This window comes from Lagopus muta, chromosome 5 (genome assembly GCF_023343835.1).
Source record: "Lagopus muta isolate bLagMut1 chromosome 5, bLagMut1 primary, whole genome shotgun sequence".
Taxonomy (NCBI): domain Eukaryota; kingdom Metazoa; phylum Chordata; class Aves; order Galliformes; family Phasianidae; genus Lagopus; species Lagopus muta.
Window position 1 is genome coordinate 63,153,412 of NC_064437.1, and position 24,824 is coordinate 63,178,235.

Here is a 24,824-nt window from a genome sequence, read left to right on the forward strand (position 1 = left end):
AAAGCTGTCAACTGACGCAGCCTTGGAAAACTACCATTGTCAGGAAAGCAAATGTACAGAGGAAGCTGCCCTACTCATCAGACTTGCTCTCTGCATGCTGTCCAAGCAAACTCTATAATTCTGTGATAAATGCAGAAATCCTGAACTTCTTGTGTCTCAATTTTCCATGTGAGAAAGAGGGGTGGTTACCACTGCCCCTGTTTTCTGGGACGTGTCAGAGAAGCTGGTGATGTTGGAGATGATGACATTCAACCACAACAAAGAATACAAGTTCCATTCTCTCTACTTCCAGCGTATTGTATCAGTATATAAACATCTCATGTTTTCCTTACTTTTGGTGTATTTGTATTAGGAGAGGAAAAACAGCTCAAGAAAACAATAATTTCTCCCCTGGTGGATCTGAACCCTTTCACTGTAACATACAGCTCAAAAACCACACTGCAAAAGGTCACCCCAACCACACAACGCTGATTCCCACTGCAGAAACCAGCCCGTGCCGCTGCTCAAAACTGAGCAAATCTCAACATTTCAGTGCCACTGTTATGCCACCCTTACACCACAAAGCTATACCAATTGCCTGTCCCTTAGTGTCACAGCTCAATGCCAACATCACCAGAGCTGCAGTGCCTGAATCTTTGCATTTTGGTGTGGAGAAAGCTGGTCCTGGGACGTATAGGAAAAATTGATACTGCCATTGAAGAAGCATTAATTGACATTTTTGTCAATTAATAAGAATCCCCAACTGTCAGCAGGCACTGAAGTGCTGCAGTACACTGCTGGCCCCACGTCTGCAGATAACACAGTCAGGGGTCAGTGTTTTTTGGCTAAGTTACAGCACAGACAGTACATTGTGAGACGTCCTACTTCTCTAGTTATATTTGTTTAGCTTTGCTTCCTCTATCCGTACTTGTAGCCATTGATTGTATATAAGCAAGTCAATTCATTAACAGATTTTGTCAGCTATTTTCTTTGGCAGTGGAAATGGGTTGTTTTCCAGCTAAATTAATGAAGCTAGAATGTCACTTGCGTGCCAGTCAGCGTTCTTATTCAGAAAGGTCAGGCAGGAAGAAAACAGAGAATTTTTTTTTTCCCTCTCTTTCTTTCTTTTTCTTTTTTAAATCAAAAGGGAATGCAATCATTTCTGAACACAACGGCCTGACTGGAGACAGCTCAGCTTAGCACTGTGAGTGAAGATACCTTGGGTTCCACCTGAGGGTTCCCTGGGCTCTGACAGCACCAGCCCAGCGCTCACCTCACTGCTGCCTCCCACCCGGAGGAACCAGGATGCATTGAAGGATGCACTGCAGCAGACATCCCTGAAGCCAACCCATCCCACCTCCATGCTGCCTCTCGCAAACCCTCTGCATATCTCAGCTTTTCCTCCTTGCCCTTCAGGCAAGTCTACGTGGCTCTGGAAGAGCTCGCTAACATCTGTTCAAAGTTATATTCCTTTGACATCCATAACTATGACCTTTGTCAGCAAATCATTAAAGCGTGAAATTAATTTTGAAAATCAGTAATTCCGCTGACTTTACCTGGATTACTCATATGTTTAAAGTTAAAAGCACACTTAAGTGCTTTGCTGCAAGCAGACCCACTTCTGACAGTGCAAAACGTTTCCAGTTGCAGAAGAGCAGCCAGTAGTCGCGTGCTGTTCTCCTCTCCAACTCAGATTTAATCTTATGGGGGTTTTGTTTCACCTACACGCTATCAGGACAACTTTCTTCTAAGGCCCATATGCTGCCACCAACCTGAAAGGAATTGCTCTGAGCAGACATTCCCCTGCCCTGCACCACAGAGGCACGTCGGTATCACGGCTGCTTTGCACACCAGTCAGCCATCTGCTGCTAGGGCTGGTTTGCTTTGCAGCTGATAGATGACTTGCTGATTCTGGAAATCTCTCCATAAGACAAGTGTTTCTAAAACAGTTAAGGTACTACAGAGCTCAAGGTTCTCAAGAGTGCAATCATATTTTGCAAATAAATCACGGTAAGAAATGTGCTTGCAACTCGCTGGTCGGTTTTCTACGATTGACAAGCTTAATTCAAAGCAAATAATTTAGGTTTTGCAATTACAAACGTGCAGTGCCTGAACATTAATCACTGGATTATTTAATGAATAAATGCAAAAGTAAACTTAACAGCTGGAAAACATTGAGAGGATTTCAAACCTTAAGCTGTGAAATTAGGCACTAGCAAACCTCCCAGAACGAATATGTTGCCCTACAACTATGAACACATCTTGCTGAGTCTAAAAATCAGACATACACCAAATTGATATTAAATATTTCCATAGATAACAGATGGTTTAACACATCAGTCTTCACTTGGGGTTGCCTAATACATCTGAATCATGTTTTGAAATATAACTGAAGGTTTGGAAAATCTCTAAGGTTTTCAATAAATGGATTTTAATGTCAAGGCTACTCAAAGCAGCTGTTTCTACTAAGTATGTAAAATCATATCCAGTTTTTTGTTATTGGCTTTTTTTTTTTTTTTTTTTTTGCATGATCCAATGCAGAAATAATGTAATTAGGGGTCTCATCCACCTCCACCCCTACCACCCTCCAAGGAATAACATGCTTTACATGAAACTACAGTAAAACAACAGCACACGTGTCAGAGCTTCATATGCATTGTCACTAACTGCTCAAGAAAATATGTTTGCATTCAGCACACTACTTGCACTTAAAGCAGTGGCTGCTCCATTACTTATCATCGTGGCTTTCAAGATATTTGAGCTGCATGGCTCGTGCTGATGTCAGGAAGATGGAGCAGGCTGCAGCACACAGCTCCTGCCTTGCTTTGCAGTGCTCGGCCCATTATTTGTCCTGAAAACAGGGATCGGTAATACTAACTGAAGAAAAGGGAATAATGATTCTGCAAAGCCATGACCAGCTTCTGTGGTTTGGGATCTGTAAGCTGTCTTGTATGCTACAAACCCCAAACACAGGCAAGGCTAACCTCAGTGTCTTACAATAGCATGTTGAACCTTGTGTTGGCATCACCATACAGAGCTCTTCTAGAAACGAGCCTTCTGGGGGGCATCCCACCACAGAGATAGGTAAACTAGAAAACAGCCATTCAGAAATACTGTATTTCTGAAGTAGAGCTCAGAAATCTCCAAATCCGATTAGTCTAACAGATGTTCATAAGAGCTAATTTACAGTCCTGTCGTCCTCTACTTTTAAAAGAGATGGAGACTGCATGTTACAATTTTCTAAATCTGATTTATTATAGGTACAAGAGAATTTGGTATGTTCAGCAAGGCCCATATTAGCAATTTTATGTTCTTTTAATCGCTGACATGGAATGCAAATAGTTTCCTCAATTGCTGCATACTTCACATTCCTAAGGGAAGGCACACCCTTTGACAAAGATTAAGAGAATATAAAGTTAAATCCCTGTTTACTAAATGAATTAAACCCTCTTTTAGTTGCTGAAGCAGAGCAATTTATGCATTGGGGATCTACGTTCCCTTCAAGGATAGGAAATGAACAACAAAGAAATATTGAAAATAACATTAAGGAAGCTCACAGTTTGGTCCTAATGTTGAATAATAAAGTGAACTTCATTCTATCCCTGCTGGGTAATGTTAGAGTTTCTCCAAATGTCTGGAAATAAAAAGCATTCTGCATTGTGTCAATACTCTGGAGAGGTGCCCCACCGTTTTGCAGTGAGGATAGCAGTCAACAGCCCAAGGCAGTGCATTTACATTTGCTTTCACATGCATGTTTCCTCCTCCATGACACCTAATGCTGCACCTCTTAAATCTTTGGTCTTTCTACTACAGTAAGAAAACACCTCTGCTGTTTTAACATCACCAGGAGGGAAACCTCCTGAAAACACATTGATCCTTACTAACATTTTAGGATAAATTTTCCCTATGTCATGAATAATCTTTGATACTTCATTGATGAGTCACATGTAGCTGTCCTGATCTGGATTCCCACAATGGACTCTTGAGGGAACGAGATGGTAAACTAAGAGTTCGGTGACTTTGGTTCTGCTTCTCATGTGCTTCCAAAGAGAAGCAGCTTCATTTCTGGATGGTTCTGTACCACTGGACCCTCTCTGCAGCATCTCCCAGAATCTACCTCTGAGAGCTTCAGGACACAAGCAGAAGTTGTTAAGAACACGTGGAAGATGATGCAGTTTTTACAGCCCACCATGAAGTGTTCAGGCTCAACTGTGACTGTGAGCTTCATGAGCAGTGCAACCACCCCACCACAGCACGTTGCCAACAAATCCACTGAGCTCGCACCTAATGGTCCAGCAGAGGTTAAGCCTCACCACTTGGCTCATGCTTCCAAGCAGACAACCATGGTTACTGCATGGAGGTGACCATGGTCACATGAAGCACCAGGAAGGTAGAGCTCTCAAAAACATTCTGAAGGTTGTAGGATTTTCCACATTAATGTAAATAAAATGCCCTACTACTGCAGGAAAGGGGGACAAATCCAAACAAAATAAGAACAATGATCAGAAAGAAAACACAGAGAAGCAGCACTTTTGTTTCCAGCCCCACTTAAATGCAATCACAAATACCAGTTCATGCTTTCTAAGCAGAATGCAAATGCACACAACCCAAACTGCAAAACATTCAGGTTAGGGACAAGGAGCAAACTTGGCTGGGGGTTGATTTTAAAACATCAGTGTAAGCATTACAATCTCTCTCTAGAAATACCAGTGCAAAATGAACATGCATCAGAGGTACTCACTCATTCCTCTCCAGGTGGATGACCAGACGTTGCCCTTCAGCTTGTACCACCAACTGCAGCAAGGACGGGTGGTTCTGCAAGAAGAAAACAGAGCTGGCTGAGCCCAAATGCACATCCCATCTCCATTTCCGCAAGCTATCTGATACAGTTGGGAATTGTCTCTTTTTTTTCCTCTCCATGTAACAGCACACCGAGATTAAACACTGATATAAACTCTTAGTGATGCTCAACCTTCCCGTAACCCTTTGTAAAGTAAGGCAGAGGTAATCAGATTTGCATTTCACCTGCCCATCTCTGGTTTAAGTGACCAGGCTGGGAGCTGGTGGCTCTCAAACCTCCTCAGTATGTCACATAATTGTGTGCAGGGCCCCACAAGCGACGCAGATCTGAGACCCTCCTGGAAAGCAAACAACAAGCACAGTCGTACTGAACTGCTTCCTCCCTGTGAACACCTACATATTTTAATACGTGCTGCATAACTTTTCAGAAGGAATAATTCATATTCTGTAAAAACTACAAGAATTGGTGTTGGAGCAATCAGAAGTACTGCTAAAAATATTATTCAGGATCACTGTAAACAACACACAAGGTACTTGCACGTACACGATATGCAAAGCAATGATCTAAACAAGCCATCAGCAGCAGAGCACACACAAATCCCAGTTCACACCGTGCGAGGCAGGGTCAGGACATCTGGACTGCATTTCCAGCCCCAACACAACCATGTGCAGTCTTCCTATCACTGCACTCTGACTGTCACACAAGTTGTTTTTCATCTCCGGTGTCTGAAGGTGGATTCACTTCTTTTGGGGCAGAGGGGCCAAGCCTGCATGCACTTACACGGGCCCTTCATGCACCAAACAACAAGGCACAGTTTACCATATGTGTTACCCTTAATCCAAAAGTCTGCACTCCCAAGCATGTTAAGACTGTTTACACTTAACTTACATTTCATTAAACAAACTTACTAGATTGCGAGACAGTATTTCCTTGTTTTGAAACTCTACAGTAGCTCAATAAATCAGTTGTTCCTCTGCAAGCTTAGTATGCTTTTCTGAATATTTATGCCAGCCAGTTGCAGAACTAAGGCTGTCTAATCTGTAGGGGGATTGTGTTTAGTTGATTTATTGAGAAATAGGTTGGAATCTGCGATTGCTGCAGTGGTGCTGTGATGGAGCCATGGCTGTGCAGCTGCTGGAGCACCCGCACATGCAGTGCCAGGGTTTGAAAGCAGTTTGAAAAACTGTGGATGTTTATTAAAAAGTGAAATTATGAGGGGAGTATCACAGACTAAACAAAATGGTAAGTTTTCTTTACAGTAAAAAATAGCTGACAACTCCCTGGTGCTCTCAAGTGTTATTAGTCATAGAATCACAGAACAATTAAGGTTGGAGGAGATCTCTCACACCTCCAAGCCCAACCCCAGCCTATCCCCACCACGTCCCTCAGTGCCACGTCCCCATGGCTCTAGAACACCTCCAGGGACAGTGATCCCACCATTCCCTGTGCAGCTGTGCCAATGCCCAACCAGTCCTAAGCACAGATTGTGACTGAAATACCATCTCTCACACAAAACAGAAACAATATTGAAATTCTGCATCTCCGTAAACTTTACAGCAATGAGATCCTACTAGAATGCTAACTAAAAGCTTCAGATGATGCTTGGCATGCAGAAAACACATGGGAGTAATTTATTGGCATGAGTATTTAGAGGCAATGTCGATTAACACTTAAATATTAGTGCACTGGTTCCAAACCTTGTAAGATATACACACTATAGAGTTTTGAGAGTAGGATACAATTAATACACAGTAGATAATAAAGATATTGCAGGGTTCCTTTCAGTTGAAGGCCCTCTTTAGCACGTAAATGATAACCATGTTTCCTCATGAATTCTCAGTGGTACTCACTCTACAGCCGATTGCTGTTACCACATAGTAAAGTTAGAAAGGAGCTGCAGAATAAGGCAGCCTGTTACAGGATGAAAAGTATCTCCTGGAGAATTCCTGAAGCTGACACTTCAGCACAATGCCCCTGGTTGGGATGTTGGACTGCTTTGCTTGAGACCCAGGTTTGGATCCCTTATTTCTCATAGAAATAGTGTTCAATCAAGCGGTTCATTTTCTCTTTTGCCCCCCAGGAAGAGATGTAACTATATGTATTCCAATTCTGTCTGCTAGTCATAAGCATGAATGAAGCAAAAACTACAGACAGCTCTGGTGGCATTTGGAAACACAAAAATTGTATTAAAATGATAAATTTCTAATGTGAAATAAAAATGATCATCCAAGAAAGAGTATTTTTTGCCTTGCTAAGGTATACCTTTGTGAAATGAAATGAATGAATATCTTTGTCTTACCTTTTTCTTTTCTGCTCTGGTGAACTTCTTGCCCACTTTCGCTGCTAGACCTTAAAAACTCATTTCCAGTCGCATGAGGCATCATAGTACTCTCTCCTTATAATCAGTATTTTCAAAACCGAGTTGCAAGATGAAATGGGAATTACTGTAAACACTGATATTCGAAAGCTATTTTATATCTTCTGTTTAGAATAATGAATAGAAGCATATTGTGAGCACACAGTCTTCTGCTTAGAACCTTTTATCAAGAACCACTTGTTATGACTTCCTTGAGAATCACAGAAAACAACTTCTGGGTCGATACCAAAACTTACCCTACATCTGATTGCTTTGAAATTATCAAGTGGGGAAAAAAGTGAATTAAAATTAACCTTACCAGGCCCTTTAGACCCTAACGGTTAACACCGTAAAAAATATCATATTGACATGATAACGGATAATCAGAAATGTTTTGACCTTTATTTCCCTACGGATTTGTGTTTTCTAGTTCTTTCCACTCTAACTACAATTTGCTCCTGTCCCATTGGCGATACGTATTTGGTGGCATATTTCATCAGTGCACACAAACTGCTCCTTGATATCCTAAGAGGCAGAGCAGACTTCAGGATGATCAAAGTAAGACTTTTGGCCATTTCCCCCCCTTATTTATAGCATTTACTTCCACAGTCCTCACCAAATTTTATCAGTGGAGAAATAAAGGTACTTGCCCTATTAATGTGCTCCTTATTAAGGGGCACGTTGATTTGAATTGCCACTGAGTGATGTTTACTCAACGTGCTGAAATAAATTAATGATGCAGTGTGATGCACTTTTAGCTAAGCCAAGCAAGAGCTCTCTCTGACAAAGCACACGATAAATGCTTTCTTGAACAACTGGAGCCCCGTGAGGCTGTAGCCTGTTTTGAATCAGAGCTGTTTGCTTGTTGTCTCACAACAGAACACAAATCAATACACAGAAGTGAAGGTAGTTTAATTAACACATGCTTTTAAATACTTTTAAGTGCTCCTACCCCTCTTCCATTCACATCCATCTCTAGATCTTCAGTTAGAAAAAGAAGAGAAGGGATGTTCTGGGGACACCTGGTGATGGTGTCCCAATCCAGCTCTACCCCTGTTGGAGCACCCACACTCCACTGTGGGAGCAGCCAACTTCCAGCTGATTGGAGTTGCTGCACCGTGGATTATTTTGCACTTTGCTTACCCTTTCTGCCACTTTCTTCCAACACGCCTCTGCAAAATGGACCATTTTTCACTCTCTTGTCTTTCTCTGCTCACTATGTAAACTGTTATAGAGCTGGGAGTTGGACTCGATGATCCTTATGGGTCTCTACTAATTCAGGATATTCTATGACTCTGTGTTTTAAAGGTATGCTGCCTAAACACTGGTGAGCAGATAAGCACCTTCCCTCTGGTGAAGGCATCAAGGCGTTACAGGAACAGTAGCTCAAAAATAGCAGTAAAGTTTTTTCCTTGGCTTCTCAGGTTTCATCGCATCAGTATGAATATCAACCCAGAATCTCAGCAGCAGGTCTTGAACTTTTATTGCTTTCATGGATTGCTTTCTAATAATGTTGATAAAATAACCACCCAAAAAAATTTCAATTTTTATGCCCGAAAGACTGGTAGCAATGGACTTGGAGTAGATTTGTTCACCTTGGTGGGATGCCCATTCTGGAATTTCAATTCAAAGTAGTTGTCACTGAGCATATTTTTCTGCACATTAATCTAGGAAAAAGTCTTAATCACTGCTGGATCATCTCTTCCTTTGGGCTGTGGATTTGGCACGCACTGCAATCATGCTGCAGCGCTGTTAGCTTTTCCCTTGATACTGACTGTTGAGATGGAGATAGAATATTTTGAGTCATTTCTCATTACATCTGCAGAGAGAGAAAACTGATGAAGTGGACAATTGTAGTGCATATGATTTTACACCTTCCTCTCTATAATGGGTTTTCATTGGATTAAGATATGCGAGTTCAACTAGTACATACAACATTGAAGAAAAAAAATATTCTAGCAAGCAAATGATAGAAATGAAAGGAACTACCTAAAGAAAAAACAAAGTAGGTAAATGAACTCAAAGTAGAAGCATTAATTCATTTTGAAAGACAAATGCATTTTTAGCTGTCTCAGATGTCCAAATCCAGTATTCGAGAATAGGGATCAGCATAAGAAATAGAACTAAAAGGGATTATTTTGTTTCTCTGGTTTCAAATAAAGTTTTAAATAATGTCCTTACATGGTAGATTGAAACAGGCAGATTTATTTAATCCAGCAAGGTGCTTTCCACTCTCTCCAGAACAGCTGCTAACTATGCTAAAGCCAACCTCACAACGGGGACAACTTTGCATGTGCCATTAAGTTGGCCATAGCCCGACCTATGTGATGTGTCAGGCGACAGTTTGCATGAACTGTCCCAACTCCTCACTGGTGGGACATTCCTAGACTGAAATGGGTTGAAATGGGCAAGATTGGAAAGAAATGCCTTCTAACTTCTCACAGAATCACAAGAGTCGGAAGGGACCTCAAGAGACCATCAAGTCCATCCCCCTGCAAAGCAGTTCCCTACAACAGGTCACACAGACAGGCTGCAGAATATTTCCATGGAAGGAGACTCCGCAATCTCTCTGAGCAACCTTTTCCAGTGCTCCATCACCCTTACCATAAATAAATACTTCTGCATGTTAGTACAGAACTTCCTATGTTCAAGTTTTAGGCCATTGATCCTTGTCCTATAGCCACACACCACCGAGAAGAGCCTGGCTTCATCCATTTGATCCCACCTCCCTTTAGATATTTATAAACATTCATCGGATCCCCTCTCAATCTTCTCCAGGTTGAACCAGGTTACTTGGCCTTTCCTTATACCGGAGATGCTCCAGGCCCTTTAAAGATGTAAGAGGTGAGCATGATTTGTTCTGACCAGCTTCCACCAAAGCAGCTTGGCTGTGCCATGAATGTTGTCATGGATGGTGGTTTAACACAATGTTATACAAGGCAGCTGGATGCAGAAGCAAATCAGCATTTGTTTATGAAAACAGATGAATACTGAAGAGACATCTTCAAAGGGCAGAGAAACCTGAGTGCACTTCTGAGCCTTCAGCACGCATTTAGACTTAAGCTAACTATATTGCTCATTCATGCAGACATTACCTATTGGCCAGTGGAGACTGTTGCATTGACACATGTCACATGAGAGTAGATGATGTGATAGTTTAAGTACTCTACACAGAGAAAAACTGAGGAAATTTGTTTAATTCATAGAGCTCTAACCTGTGCAAAAGGCACCAAGATTTAATACAAGAATACGATCACATTTATTTTACCCCCTATGTTTCTGAGAAGATAAATTCCACCACACATACACACACACAGTGTTTATGTTATATGTTATAGGCATACCTCTGGAAATGATGGACGTTTGAGATGCATCAGATAGTTACACTCTGCAGAAACCTAGATGCCTTTACTTGTATCTGAATAGCTAGCATCAGGAATTAGAAATTTCATAACCAAGGAAAGAGTGCATTATTTCCAGTAGGGATAAATTCTATACCATTTTGTACTAACTGCATGAAAATATGTTTTTGTCCATTATTTGTCACACACTGATATTCTGCCTTGTGCCTCCACAAGCAGCAAAGTATGCTTATAGGAACAAAATCCTGGAGCTGGTATTACTTCTCCACTATCTGTAATATGCAAGGAAGGAAAAGCTGGGAAATCTATAAGAAATAAAGCCACCTGGGGGATCTTACCCTGATAACAGGAATTCAATCCAATAAGCTGCAATGCAAGCTGCCTACAAAGTATATACAGTTAAGCTAATTACAAACAGCAAAGAATACAGTAGATTGCATGCACTGGTTTTAAATCTATAAAGGTTTCTTCCTTTCTTTTGGCTTTTCTTTAGAAGTGAACACAAGAGGCTATGTTTCTTGTAAACACCTCCAAAAGCAAGTGATATTTCACGCAGACATGAAAAGTCTAAACATTTAATTCATATTCTTTTGCAGGTTCCTCAGGGCAGTGATCTCAGCTGTGCTTTCCTTACTGTCAAATGACAAGCGTGTATCCCTGTGGCTATATATCATAAGTAGCAGCACAGAGAGCAGAGGGGTTTGCAGATTATTTTTAACTGAGCAGCAACGAATCACAGTCCCTTAACAAATTGGTTGAGCCACTCCAGTAACGCACAAAACCAAAGAGCTCCAACTTTGTTCCCAACATTAAAATACAGTTACTCTTTGAAAACAGACTGTACTATTCGCTTTCATGCTGGCAATGCAAACAGATGTAAGATCCTTCTATCTGGAAGGCATGATTTCTAAAGAAAACCTTCCCCTCCCTCCCCCCCCCCCCCCCCCCCCCCAATTTATTTATTTTTCCTTCCTTGCAGAGCAAATCAACCTGTTGCTTGCTGGCAGGCCAATTTTATCATCCCCTTCTAGATGGTCTTTGAGGATCTTTCCAACCCAAACCATCCTATGATTCTATGACTCTTCTGTTGCTTCTTGCACTGCCAGCCAGCTCCATGTGCACAGCTGGCCACCAGAAGGCACAGCAAAAGCCATCTCATGTGAAGGCAAGGACAGGATAAGGCCTCAGTGCCTTTCTCCAGGCATTCCTAAGCATTCTCTCAGGCTTCTCTAGAGGATCTCACCATGGAGTTCACTTGATGTGCATAGAACATGAACAGTACTACAACTTTGGGAATGACCCAAAACAAATCAGTTTCTTTTCACAAACAGAAACCAATTAAAATAACAATTAAAAAAAAAAGTTTAGGTGCACTGCCTCTCACAGTCAGCCTCAAGGTTCTTGTCAACATCTGACAAACTTCTTACAAACCAACATGAAGAGCTTTCTAAATTAACAGATTCCTGGTCATTGCTGGTGTCCCAGGATTCCAATGCAGAGTTAAAAATTCAAGCAAATAACACTCAAGAAAAAGGAAACTGAGAAGTTAATTGTGCCAGACCAAAATCAATAAAACAACAGAACTCTAACACACAGCTTCCTGGTTTCTGTGCAGCAATACAGGTTTAATGACTGCTCTGGGAAAAGGAAAGCTTGCTTAAAGTTTAGCTGCAGTCCTTTTGTGAAGTATTCCTGATTTACATTTTTTTTTAAATTAAAGAATAAACTAACTAAAACACGTTCAAAATGTCATAACATTACAGATCAAATATTCCAGGAGCAAATCCAAAACAACCAGTTTGAAATCTGCATCTTTTGAGGCTGACTCATTATGCTATGAATTTATTTGGTGTCAGTAGAAAGCCAAGCGTGAAAGCAGAGTTCAACATTTATACCATATTTTCATTATCAGGCACAGGAGTTGCACTAAAACATATTTAGGTGCATATAGCCAGTGATGTAGGGATCAGGCACTACACAGCTTTATGTATTAAAAAAAGAAGTCAAATGCTTTCTCTCCTTCTACAAAACTACATCTAAGCAAGCAGGGTAAATAGGCCAGCTTTGGCTTTTAAAGCAGTTATCCAATTATCTGCTGAAATAAATTGGTTAAAAATAGGTCAAAACCGATGCTCTCTTCACAGAGCAAACTTAGAAAGAAAACCTTTCAAAGATTCCTAAAAACAAAACTGAGAGAACAAACTTTAGTGAATTATGAGAACGGAGCTGGTGTTGCCAATACTTTTCAAAGAGCCGATGGGGAGCAAGCTGTGTTATCCTCTGCTCCAGGATGTGGTTTGGGAGCAGGACGCCCGCTGTAGCACAAAGCAGCCAAGGCGAGGGATTGAAGCCCTTCCTGTATCTTTGCAGCAGGATGGATGCAGACCAACACAAGCCAACATGCAGTGTGTATTTATTGCACTTCCCTGCGTGCCTGATGACCTGCAAGGAGTCTGCTCGGCATCTGGGAGCAGGCAATTCGTTGGGCTCGTGATTCACAGAGGAAGGAAGAAAGGAAAAGGAAACAACATATGTTTTTGACTGAATGGAGATGACTGCACCAAACTGTGAACTCAATTTTGTATTAGGAACAACTAATAAAAACAAAAATAAAAAGCGCATCTGCTCTTAGCCAGCCCTCGTTTATTGCGTGCATCCCAACCAGACCCCCCTGCAGTGCTGCACACCCAGACTCTGAAGAACCATCTCCATATAGCTATCAGAAGCCACCAAATGTTATCATCCAGGTGCTGACCTAACTTCAAGGAGCAGAGGAATTTCTACTCAGAGCACTGGGATGGTGGGTAGACCCCCAAGATTTTTATGATAAGGGTGGTGATGCAGTGGCATAAGTTGCCCAGAGGTGGTAGTACCTCATCCCTGCAGGCACCCAAGGTCAAGCTAGACAGGCCTCTGAGCCCCTGACCCAGCTGACCTTCCTGTGAGGGCTTTGGAGGTCCCTTCCAACTCAAACAATGCTACGATTCTATGGCACTCCATCCTGCTGGTATCCACTGTGCTTTTACCTTCAGCCCTGGGAAGCAACGGGTTGTTCTGGTAGAGGTAGGCTTAGCACCTGAAAAAGATCAGAAGTCTTTCCCTAACTCAAAAAAAGACTAAAGCCTGGCGGAGGAATGAAATAACCTGGACTTTGCTCAAAGTAAACCCATAGTCATTATACAGTATTTACACTGTACGTAGGAATCACAACTGTTCATTTTGCTATCAAACAGATGGGAGCAGAAAGTACCTCATTGTTGGAATACATTATGTGCTGCTTAAACAATGCTTTGTGGAAGGCTGCGCAGAGAAAACAAACATGTCTTTTCTATAGTAAACTGTTACAAAACAAAACTTAATAGGGCTGGCAGCTAGAAAGCAATTGCTGTGGGTCTGGGTAGTCCGAGTTACTAAACAGAACATGTTGCAAACAGTCCTTTGCAATTTGGGTAATTATAATGTGAATGAACAGCTGTTGATATTTGCCAATTCTAAATGTAAGTGACCTTCTTTGTGGACTATGCCGTGTGGATTTGGGTTTAGTAGGTTGCTCCACTACAGAGTTTTAAAAGTAAAATTCTTCCTCTCTGTAAGAACAACAGGGATGTGACCTCCTTTTACTTTATAACAACATCAAGGTCTTTTAACTTTCTCAAAAAATCAAGGTCAAGCACAGGCTCTGTCAAAGACTATACGTCAACTAGCTTCCCACTGTAATCATATTTTATGCACCTTGCTCCCTTTGTCCTGACATGCTCTCTATGTGTATTCCCATCTAGCAGCTCTCCATTTTACCACCCACACATCCACGGTGCCCTTACTAGAGCTGGAGCAGAACAGCAAGCCTTAAAACATCTCCTTTCTACATCTACACATGCAATTACTGCAACCTTAGAATCACAGAACCATTACAGTTGGCAAAGACCTCTAGGATCCCCGACTCCAATTGCAACACGTGCCCACAATATCCAGTGATCACGTCACATCTCCACAGTTCTTGAACACGTCCAGGGATGGGAACACTTCCACCTCCCTGGGCAGCCTGTGCCAGTGCTTCTGTGCTCTTCCTGAGAAGAAATTTTTATCTTATATTCAACCTGAACCTCCCCTGATGCAACTTGAGTCTATTACCGCTTGTGGGGAAAAAAATTAACTTGATATTTACTTTTATGTTTGTGATGATAAATGATACAAGCTCCAGGTTGTTTCTTCATTGTAAGAGCTGTCTGGCACGCTGAGGAGGACAAAAGTAGAGGAGATGCTGTATTACAAATAGGTGCCACAGCCACAATGGATTTGTGGATGTTGCAGAAACAGCAGATCAAGAGAACTCTGTTTCAGTTCATAGAAAAGTAAGTCAGCTCAGGTGGCCAAGAAGGCCAATGGTATCCTTGCTGGTATCAGAAATAGCATGGCCAGCAGGAGTAGGGAAGTGATCATCCCTCCGTACTCAGCTCTGGTACTGGATTCAGTTTTGGGCTCCTCATAAGAAAGGCAGAGGCCCTTGAGTGTGTCCAGAGAAGGGTAATGAAGCTGGTGAGGGGTCTGATGCACAAGGTCTATGAGGAGGAGCTGGGATTTTTCAGTCTGGAAAAGAGGCTCAGGGGAGACATAGCTCTCTACAACTATCTGAAATGAGACTGCATTGAGGTTGGGATTGGCCACTTCTCCCATGTAACTAGTGGTAGGACTAGAGGAAATGGCCTTAAATTGTGCCAGGGGAAGTTCAGGTTGGATATTAAGAAAATTCTTTTCTCTGAAAGAGCTATCAGGCACTGGAATGGGCTGCTCAGGGATGGTGGAGTCCCCATCCCTGGAGATGTTCAAGAGACATTTAGATGTTGTACTGAGGGACATGGTTTAGAGGGAAATACTGGGGATAGGTGCATAGTTGGACTGGAGGGTCTTGGAGGTCTTCTCCAACCTTGTTGATCCTGTGATTATAAGTCCATTCTGAATCCTGCTCATCATGGACATTACCTGAGCTACCTGACCACTCCTTGCATCCCTTCCATGTCACAGAATCCCAACAGCCTGCTGTAGCTGCAACAGCCCCAGGATGGAGCTTTCTCTTTTTTTCATACGAGAGAGATACAACACCACTGAGGGGAAGGAACAAAGGGCACAGACATCCCTCCTTGTATTTCCACAGTTCAGGTAACTCATATGGAAAAAAATAAAACAAAGTACAGTAGTAACTGTGCCCAAAACCAAAAACCAAAGTGCAACAGCCACCCATTTCACTGAACTGAAATTCAACTGAGAGTGCTCCGAGAAAACCCATAAATTATTCTATCTCTGAAAGAGGGTTTCAGATGCTTTTTGTCTCCCGTCAATACAAATCTGGCTGTGCTCAGTGAGTTATATTAAATGCACATGTATCTCCTTCAAGCCACATTTCATGCTTTCCAAACATCTTCCTCTAAATCAGATCCCTTCATATTCCTTGAAACACTCAGTTCTTAATGAGGAAAGAGTGCTGATTTTCCATTTTCATTAATTTATTTGATTTCAAGATTCTGGAGTAAAGGTAAGTAAATGAATCCTACTGAAAGTCAAAAAGATACAAGTGGTTTCAGACAATGAAAAATGTCATTTAAACGCAAGCACAGGTAGGTGTGTGTATCCTGGCTAAACAGAAGCCTGACAATGCAGCAGTCTCCAGAGAAGCACTGATACGTACTTTGCTTCTCTGAATGAACTCAGAGGGTTGGCCCCATTAATGCTTAAATCACTTAATTACTTGGCTTAATTCACATGCTGTTCCTCACTTTCGGATTCCTCCTGCTCCCCTCCAATCAGACTGCACTCGGCCCATGCCAAGGCCCTTAACTCAGGCTTTGCTCTCTCTAAACATCTTTTCATATTATGTGGCTCAGATTAAATCTTCTCCGCTAATTTGTTATTGCAATCACAGATGTGCTTCTGGATTCAAGTTCCCTTTTGCATCACAGATACTGGAATGTGAACCAGAAGTGAGGGGTTGGTGTCTGATTTCTACTCTTTCAAACAGTAATTTGTCTCTGATGATCTTTTGAAGATGATGAATGAGTTATGTGAGAACAGATCAAATATTAACAATTTTTAAACTAATGGAAGGGGAGATTTCACCCCAATCTCAGGCTACTCAAGATAACTTGACAAACTTTCCAAAGCCGTACTTCAAAGACACATTAATCATTTTTACATCCTGGAATGTGCCCTAAGAGAAAGAAGGATCTGAAGATTTCCTGGTAAAGCACACAGTATTGCCAACCTCTGTGCAGCATCTCACATTTTTTCTACGTAATTAGAAAAAGAATTAACTATCAGATGCCACTTCTATACATATGCATTCTTGTAGAAAATAAAAGGTGTAAAGTAACAGGGAAAGCTCAGAAAACCTATCTAAGAAGCACACCCTTGAACAAAAATGTATGTTTTGTTCTGAATGATAGCCCAGAGATTTAAAGTGTTGATAAGCAGTGCATTTCTTGCTACAAAGGCAAAGACAAAAACACTGTTACCATTAATATACAGATAAAAAACTACAACCATAACGTTTCTATTAATTATAAAATACATTTCAAGAAGTAACTAGGAGGCTATCTAGGATACTTAGAAGGGTGTAGACGGCCAGGATGCAGAACATGCATCTAATTCCTCCCTTAGAGAACATCCTTAAGTATTTTCAATTGCTAAATGATCTTACAGAAAATCTGTTCCATTCATTACTGTTCATAGGTTCAGTAAGAAAAGCCATAGAAGGATATTTCTAGAGCAAACTCCATTATGATGCATTAGATAAACTTGTAGGTCTAAAAAAATAACCCCTGAATCAAGGTTATATGCATTGATATAGCAGCCCTGCACAACTCTCCTTTACACTAAATCATCTGGAAATAGCACACCCTCTCTCTACTGAAGGGCATGAGGTAAATAACTGAAGAGGAGGCAAAACCAGATAATCAATGATTTCACTTGGCTTCAGGGTTACTGCCAGAATTTTCAGCCCCTCAGAGAAAAAAAGCAAAAAAAAAAAAATCAATATAAAGCAGCATTTGAAGATAACAAAGAAAGAAACATCTCAAAGGCATTTGCAACATGTGATAAAAGCGTGCAGAGAAGTTTGCTGTCACCGTCAGCTGCTGTGCCACGGGCAGAAAGGCTCCTGCACCCGCTGCACTGACTGCACGGGGTGGGAAAGCTAAGAAAAGAGTAAACTCTGCAGAAGGCTCTCATGGATCACTGTAATTACACAGACCAAAGCAACAAAAGAGAAGAATGGGAACGTTTTTCAGCCTGGTCTGTGGACACAGGAGCTGAACGCCCATGGGATGCATGGGGAAACGGAGCTGAGAGCAGTGCTGAAGTAAGGATGCGAGAAAGCAGCAGTTGTCAATGCAGCTGAAAGCGAGGAGGATGGGCAGCTGTGAGCTGCAAGCTGCTTGGATTCTCCATGTAACAGGAGCTCAGCTGAAGCTCTGCCTGTGCAAAATCCAGGCCACCGGATCAACTCATCCTGACAGGAGGGTTTCGGTTTCCTTCCTGGACAGCTTTCAGTTGCCTCTATGTTAACATATCATTTAAGCACTTTTTTACAACGCTTCTTGTAACTCCATTTTTTATATCACTACTGCTTTGCTTTTGCCAGCCTGCCCAAAAGTTAGTGAATTAACAGAGGTAACAGAATAACAAAGATTATCAGACACCTATACATTATGCAGTTTTGCTTGAGCAAATGCAACAAAGATCTGCAGCAAACACAACATACTGAACAAGGGTTAAAGGTGATAGCCTCAAATTCTCTGCTTCCTATTTCAGTTTTAGGCATTTTCTTTCCAATATGAAACCCCTACAGAAATTTGAGTACATCCGTGTGCCCAGAGTTGGGCCATAATACACAGCATTTTGGTGTCTGTACAAGATGGATCTGATGTTAGTAGATGGATTATTAGATGGATCTAATATCAGATACGAAGGTTGGTGGACCCACATGTGTCAGCGGGATTGGGGCTTGATGATCCTTGAGGTCCCTTCCAACCCAAGCCATTCTATGACCCTGATTAATATGCCACATGATACCGACTTCTCATCAGCACTGTAGATTTTAAGTCTTCTGAAGGAAAATTCAGACACATAGAGGCATTCCCATCAGACTTTGAATGACAAGCCAACCATCCTACGTGGAGATAAAAAAAACAAAAAGGACAAACTAGATTTAAAAATCCTTCAAAATTAAGGGTAGGGAAGCACTGCATGGGCTGCCCAAAGAGGTGGTGGTGTCCATCCTGCAGAAACACTCCTACTAAAAAGAAAAAAAAACACCAAAAACCAACCAAACCCAACACCATGTCTCTGTTCACTGCTAATTAAAATTAAAACAGCTCTGCAACACAACCCATGTGATTTAATAGAAGGGCTTGACACATGTTTTGAGTTACTGAATGCTTATTGTAAACAGTTGAAATTGTCATCTCAGGATTTGGTCTATTTATGATGCATTGCAGTTAAATCCTCTCCTCCCTTCCCCCTTTCGGAAAACCTTTTGAAGTTTTGATGCTTCTCAGAGTAACAGATGATACAGATAGGAGCCTGCTGCTGCCACCCACCCTTCAGTATTGTTTATGGCATTGTACTCCCAGAAAGCCATTGAAGGGTCTCTGGTGAAGCCTGAATATCTCTGCATAACACATTTTCTATAGAATACAGAAAGATATACAAAAGAGACTTCACCCAGCTTTCAAAAGACAAATCTTTCCCTTCCAGTTCTGTTCATGGTATTTTATACCATGTGCTTTGGAAAGTGGCAATCAGGAAGTGCTACTGCAAGACATAGCCAACAGTTGATATGAACGTTGTGTTCTTTTGTAACCTGTCTCAGTATAATGTCTCACCCATCTCTTTTCAGAACCTCTAAAACGCCTCAAAGAAAGGATTTCCTTGGGATGCATACAACTTTTTTTCTAAGTGTCTTGTTTATAGCAGCTTCTATCACTGCTGCATCTCGCCGTGTGTAAGACGGCACCAATTTGCAAGACTGAGATGTAACACCACTTCCATTTTAAGATGATCCACTGCAGCATGGAGAGGCTAATTGCCTTATCCGTGATTACAAGGGAGCTCTGAAGCACAAGGCAAAACATAACAAGTTCTACCAGGGCCCTAACTAATTTGTCCCTACATCAAACTCCTTGGGTCATAAATAATCCAACCTCCTTGGCATCCTGACCCACTTTGGTGATTTGAATGTGCATCCTCGAGCTAACGAAAAAACAAGAACAAAAGGCTCACTTCTGCTGGAACATTCTTTCTTCAACCAGTTCAGACAGCACTGTAATTAATGTTTTAGTTGTCTGCATATTATTTAGGATTGTGTTCTAAGCTGTACTAAACTAATAATTGGAAGAGAAAGAAAAGCCAACAAAGAAAAGTCAATGATGTTGACAAAGTCCTCATCATAAGCAAGAAGTTGAAAGTCTTCTCTGTAAAGCTTCGTGCATCTAAAAACTAAAAATACCCAAATCTTATTGAAAACTCAAGATGCTAAAAACACACAAGGCAGGTTTTGATAAAGGAGAAAGAATGATTTCTGCTTCACACTGAACCATAGAAAATGCGTCTTAAGGGAACTAAGATATCCCTTCTGTGTGTCAGGACCAGCTACACCTCTCTCATCAGCAGCTGTTTTTCTGGTGTTTCCGAAAACCAAGTGCAATCTGAGAGACTTCAAAGCTTCCCTTCCTCACTGTATGTACGTACATACATCCTTTTCTCATTATCTTCGTTACTGAGCTCTTACTTGCTGCCTTGTAAGGCCATTCTTCTCATTGCTGCCAGACAAGGAGCATATCTAACAGTGCCATTGTAACTGATTACTGCCTCTGACTTTCCTGCAGCCTTTTCATACTTGAAGATTCATCATGTCTTGCCCAGCCTCTTCCCATCTACACTGACATCCCAGTTCTCTGCTCCTCACCACAGGCCATGCTTTCCAGCCATTCCCTGCACTCCATCCAGCAGTCCCCCAGGTGACCTATCTCACTCGTGAAGAGAACTGCCCCAGACTACATATAACACAGCAGTAGAAGCTATAGAGACATTAATTCACAGAAGGCTAGTTTGTATAACCAGTAGCCTTAACTTTCAAAGGAACAACATGACAAACCAGAGTGAGCTCAGCAGCAGCCAACAGGATGCTCCAGAGCTGATGGACCACAGGGTCTTCCCCGGGGAAGGAGAGGCTTGTGGTGGCTGCTGGCAGCCTTACACTCCATGAAATTTTTACATGCATTCTTTACTTATTCTCCTTATCACTCTTACTAAAAAATAAATAAATAAATAAATAGCAAGCTCTCATCAACTGCATTGCACAATATGAAAAAAGGTAATAATGTACCCTTACTGACTGACAACTTAAATAAAAGGACAAATGATGATCTTTAAGCAAATCCCTTTCGCTTTATTGCTCCCTGCAGTCACGTATTTTAATAACTCCTCTCCTTCCCAGTAGCTATTCAACGAGGATCTAGTATGAAACACGTACAAGTCTCCAGGGCTGCAGTCTCCTCTCCTGTGAGATTTGATGGATTCAATGCATTGAAGGTCTCCGAGACACTCACATCCACAGCCTCCCAACTGCACTTACAAGTTCACCAGCCACCAGACTAGTAATGGATAGCACATCTCACCAGCCCCTCTTCAGACACTCAGCAGTTTTTTCCCCACAGAAAGCACGAAGTCCAAACTTTCTCTGAAGTATGCACCTAAATTACTGCTCCATTATATTCCTTAAAAAAAAATATCTTAAAAGACCACTGTTTAAACATAATATATCGCACCAGATCTGGTTTTTGTATTCCTAACTCCTACAAGCAGAAGGCAGTGAGGAGAGCTTCTGAAAAGGTTCATTAGTGTCTCTATAAACAGCAAGTGTTTGTAGATAGGGGTACCTCTGCACTGTATTGCAAAGTGTCAGCAAACACAGAGTGTTTAGAACAGGACTTTGGGGCACAGGAGCACGATAAAGTCTTCTGGTGAGTTTAAAAATACAGTGCATCTTTTTGGAATGTGCCACCCAGGCTCAGTAACGTGTAAGTTGAAAAGGGCTCAGCAGGGTTTCCTCAACAGCGCCAATTCCCTGAGCTGACCAGGGGAGGTGGGTTGCCAGGCTGTGTCACAAAGCTTACGTGAAAACAGTCACTTGTCGGTAGACTGATGACTTTCAGAGAGGAGCTCAGATGTGCAACTCACTGGGATGCCCTCGCCTGCCTCCTGAGCCCCAAGATGAGGGCTGCTGCCTTGCTCCCTCACAAAGCGTTATTTACTTTCAAAAAGAAACTCTTTAAAGAAGTCCACATTTCACCACAAACTGGATCATGAAAGTATATCAGCTGCCCCCCAAACAACTCAAATTTTGGTGTCCAAATCAAAATTCACAGATGGGAATACCTGTACAAATGTTATCTTAGGCTAAATATATACATACAAACATTACCTTGGGCTAAATACGTGGGACAAGCTATTACTTCTCCCCATATCAAGTCTGTGATGGTGACATTGCACCAACAGACAAAATAAAGCTCTCTAAAAATGAAGAATCAAATTTCTGCACGTTCCCAGAGATGCAGGAAATGGTTTTGTGCAAGATCAGTAAAGATGGCAATAAATGCCCATAAGACTTGATTTTATTCTGAACAAACATCTTACTTACAGTGGACTGGCAGGTTCCAACCAGCTCACCAACGGAACACAGCACAAGAGATTTCACTATTGCTCCTGAAGAACTTTTGAAACTGCCCGTGTCATGACAGGAAAACACACATCCAAAGTGCAGAAGTGTGGAATGTACAGATATCAAAGGACGTGGTGGCTGCTGAAGTAGCAATAGAAGTGTACCATCACGTTTCCAAACCGCTTGGCTTGACTGTGATGGCTAATTTAGGAATTCACACAAAACAACCCCACGCCAACACTGTCATTGAAGGCTGTAAGCAAACTGGACTCCTCCTCTGATTTACAGATATCAGTGACACTTCCAATGATTGAACACTTTTTTTTTTATAGCACACTATTTTTTTTTTCTCCCCACAGCCTAATCCTAAAATTAGAACAACTTTGTCTACATAGATGAAGCTCATGCCATTGGCAATGTAACAAGGACACACCGACAAGAGCTTGGATACTGAATGCAATTCCTGCTCAATAACACGTCCTAACAAAGCAGAAACGCTGACAGGCTTTGCACTCCGTGGTATCTATTGTCTCTGTCAACTACTTGATTTTACACCTTGATTTCAATAATCTTACTGTGATCCAACCCAGGCACTTATCCCCACATAAAAGTCACAAAAACCACTCAAATTATGATTGGACAGTTGAATCCTGAGACAAATCTAGATAGAGGTCATCTGTATACATGTATATGCATGTGTATATGAAAATATATATATATATATATATCAGTACCAGGAAATATCCATGTGGCTCTGGGCTGCCTGGTCTGGTGGCTGGCAAGCCTGCCCGTGGCAGGGAGGTTGAAGCTGGATGATCACTGTGGTCCTTTTCAACCCAGGCCTTTCAGTGATTCTATGATACGAAATTCAGTAATGCAGTGAGAAATCCCCTTTAAAGGAACAACCAAATCCATCTGTCATTCTCTCCTATCTCAAACGCACAGGTTTGGAGAAATTGCTAAACACTGGATGGTCAATGGCTCTATGTCCAGGTGGAGGCCGGTAACAAGTGGTGTCCCCCAAGGGTCTGTCTTGGGACCGGTGCTCTTTAACATCTTTATTAATGACATCGATGAGGGAATTGAGTGCACCCTCAGCAAGTTTGCTGACGACACCAAGCTGAGTGGTGCGGTTGATACGGTGGAAGGAAGGGATGCCATTCAGAGGGACCTTGACAGGCTGGAGGGCTGGGCTCGGGTGAACCTGATGAGGTTCAACACGGCAAAGTGCAGGGTTTTGCATTTGGGCCGGAAGAACCCCAGGCACCTGTACAGGCTGGGAGGAGTGGTCCTTGAGAGCAGCTCGGCAGAGAAGGACCTGGGGGTCCTGATGGACGAGAGACTGAATATGAGCCAGCAGTGCGCTCTGGCAGCTCGAAAGGCAAATGGGATCCTGGGCTCCATCAGGAGAGGGGTGGCCAGCAGGGACAGGGAGGTGATTGTCCCTCTCTACTCAGCTCTTGTGAGGCCCCACCTGGAGTACTGTGTCCAGGTGTGGAGCCCTCAGTACAAGAAAGACATTGAGATTTTGGAAAGGGTCCAGAGGAGGGCGACTAAGATGATCAGGGGGCTGGAGCACCTCCCCTATGAGGACAGGCTGAGGGAGTTGGGCTTGTTCAGCCTGGAGAAGAGAAGGCTGCGGGGTGACCTCATTGCAGCCTATCAATACCTGAAGGGAACCTACACCCAGGAGGGGAGTAAACTCTTCAAAAGGGCTGACAACAGCAGGACTAGGGGAAATGGTTTTAAGTTGAAGGAGGGAAGATTTAGGTTAGATGTTAGGGGGAAGTTCTTTACTAGGAGAGTGGTTAGGCCCTGGAACGGGCTGCCCAGGGAGGTTGTGGATGCCCCGTCCTTGGACGTGTTTAAGGCCAGGTTGGACGGGGTCCTGGGCAACCTGATCTGAATGTGGATGTTTGGTGGCCCTGCTAGGCAGGGGGGTTGGAACTACATGATCCTTGGGGTCCCTTCCAACCCGGGTGATTCTATGATTCTATGATTCAAAGGCAAAGGCTGAAATGGGAGTTGGTGTCAATCACTGAAGTTTCCTTCTAAATTAGCTAGCAAAATACAGAAGTGTATTACAACTAATAAGTCTTGTTTTAAAAATAAATTGATGCTCGATTATTAAATTGTACGTTTGAGAGCACTAAAAGTGTGCATGTGAAAGAAAAATACATAATACTCTAAAAAGCCATTTCTCAAACGTTCCTTAAAATAAAGTGTTTTCATGTCAGTGTCACTTCCATCAAAGAAAGGTGATCGTGCTAAAGGGGACTTGGACTGATTTATGGAGCTCATCATACACTGTAAAAATTCCAATTAATGTTCTTCATAGCTCTTACAAGCTGCTCTTAAACTGCCTCCAAGACTGTAACACTGAAACCCTTGTCCTCAGCATTGCAAACGCTCCTCCTCTTTCATTCTTTGAAAAATACAGTCCTGAAAATATTTGTTCCCTTGCCCTGACAGCACACGCGTGATTTATCCACACGTGCAAGACATTCATCTCTCCCCCAGAACAGCAAATCCTTGCTCCCTAAAAGTCGTACAGTGTGCAAGTATGAATGCAAATAATATTTTTAATCTGAAAAGGCCATTACTAAAATCAAA

The 24,824-nt window shown here is 42.1% G+C and overlaps 1 protein-coding gene across 3 annotated transcripts in view; it reads right to left on the reverse strand.

Moving 5' to 3' along the window:
* ADAM12 (ADAM metallopeptidase domain 12) overlaps positions 1–24,824 on the reverse strand; it is a 169,272-nt gene that overhangs the window by 119,238 nt on the left and 25,210 nt on the right. For all 3 annotated transcript variants that reach the window (XM_048945733.1, XM_048945732.1, XM_048945734.1), the window contains exon 3: positions 4,721–4,794. In XM_048945733.1, coding sequence (XP_048801690.1) covers positions 4,721–4,794 — 74 coding nt within the window. The remainder of the gene's footprint in view (positions 1–4,720; positions 4,795–24,824) is intronic.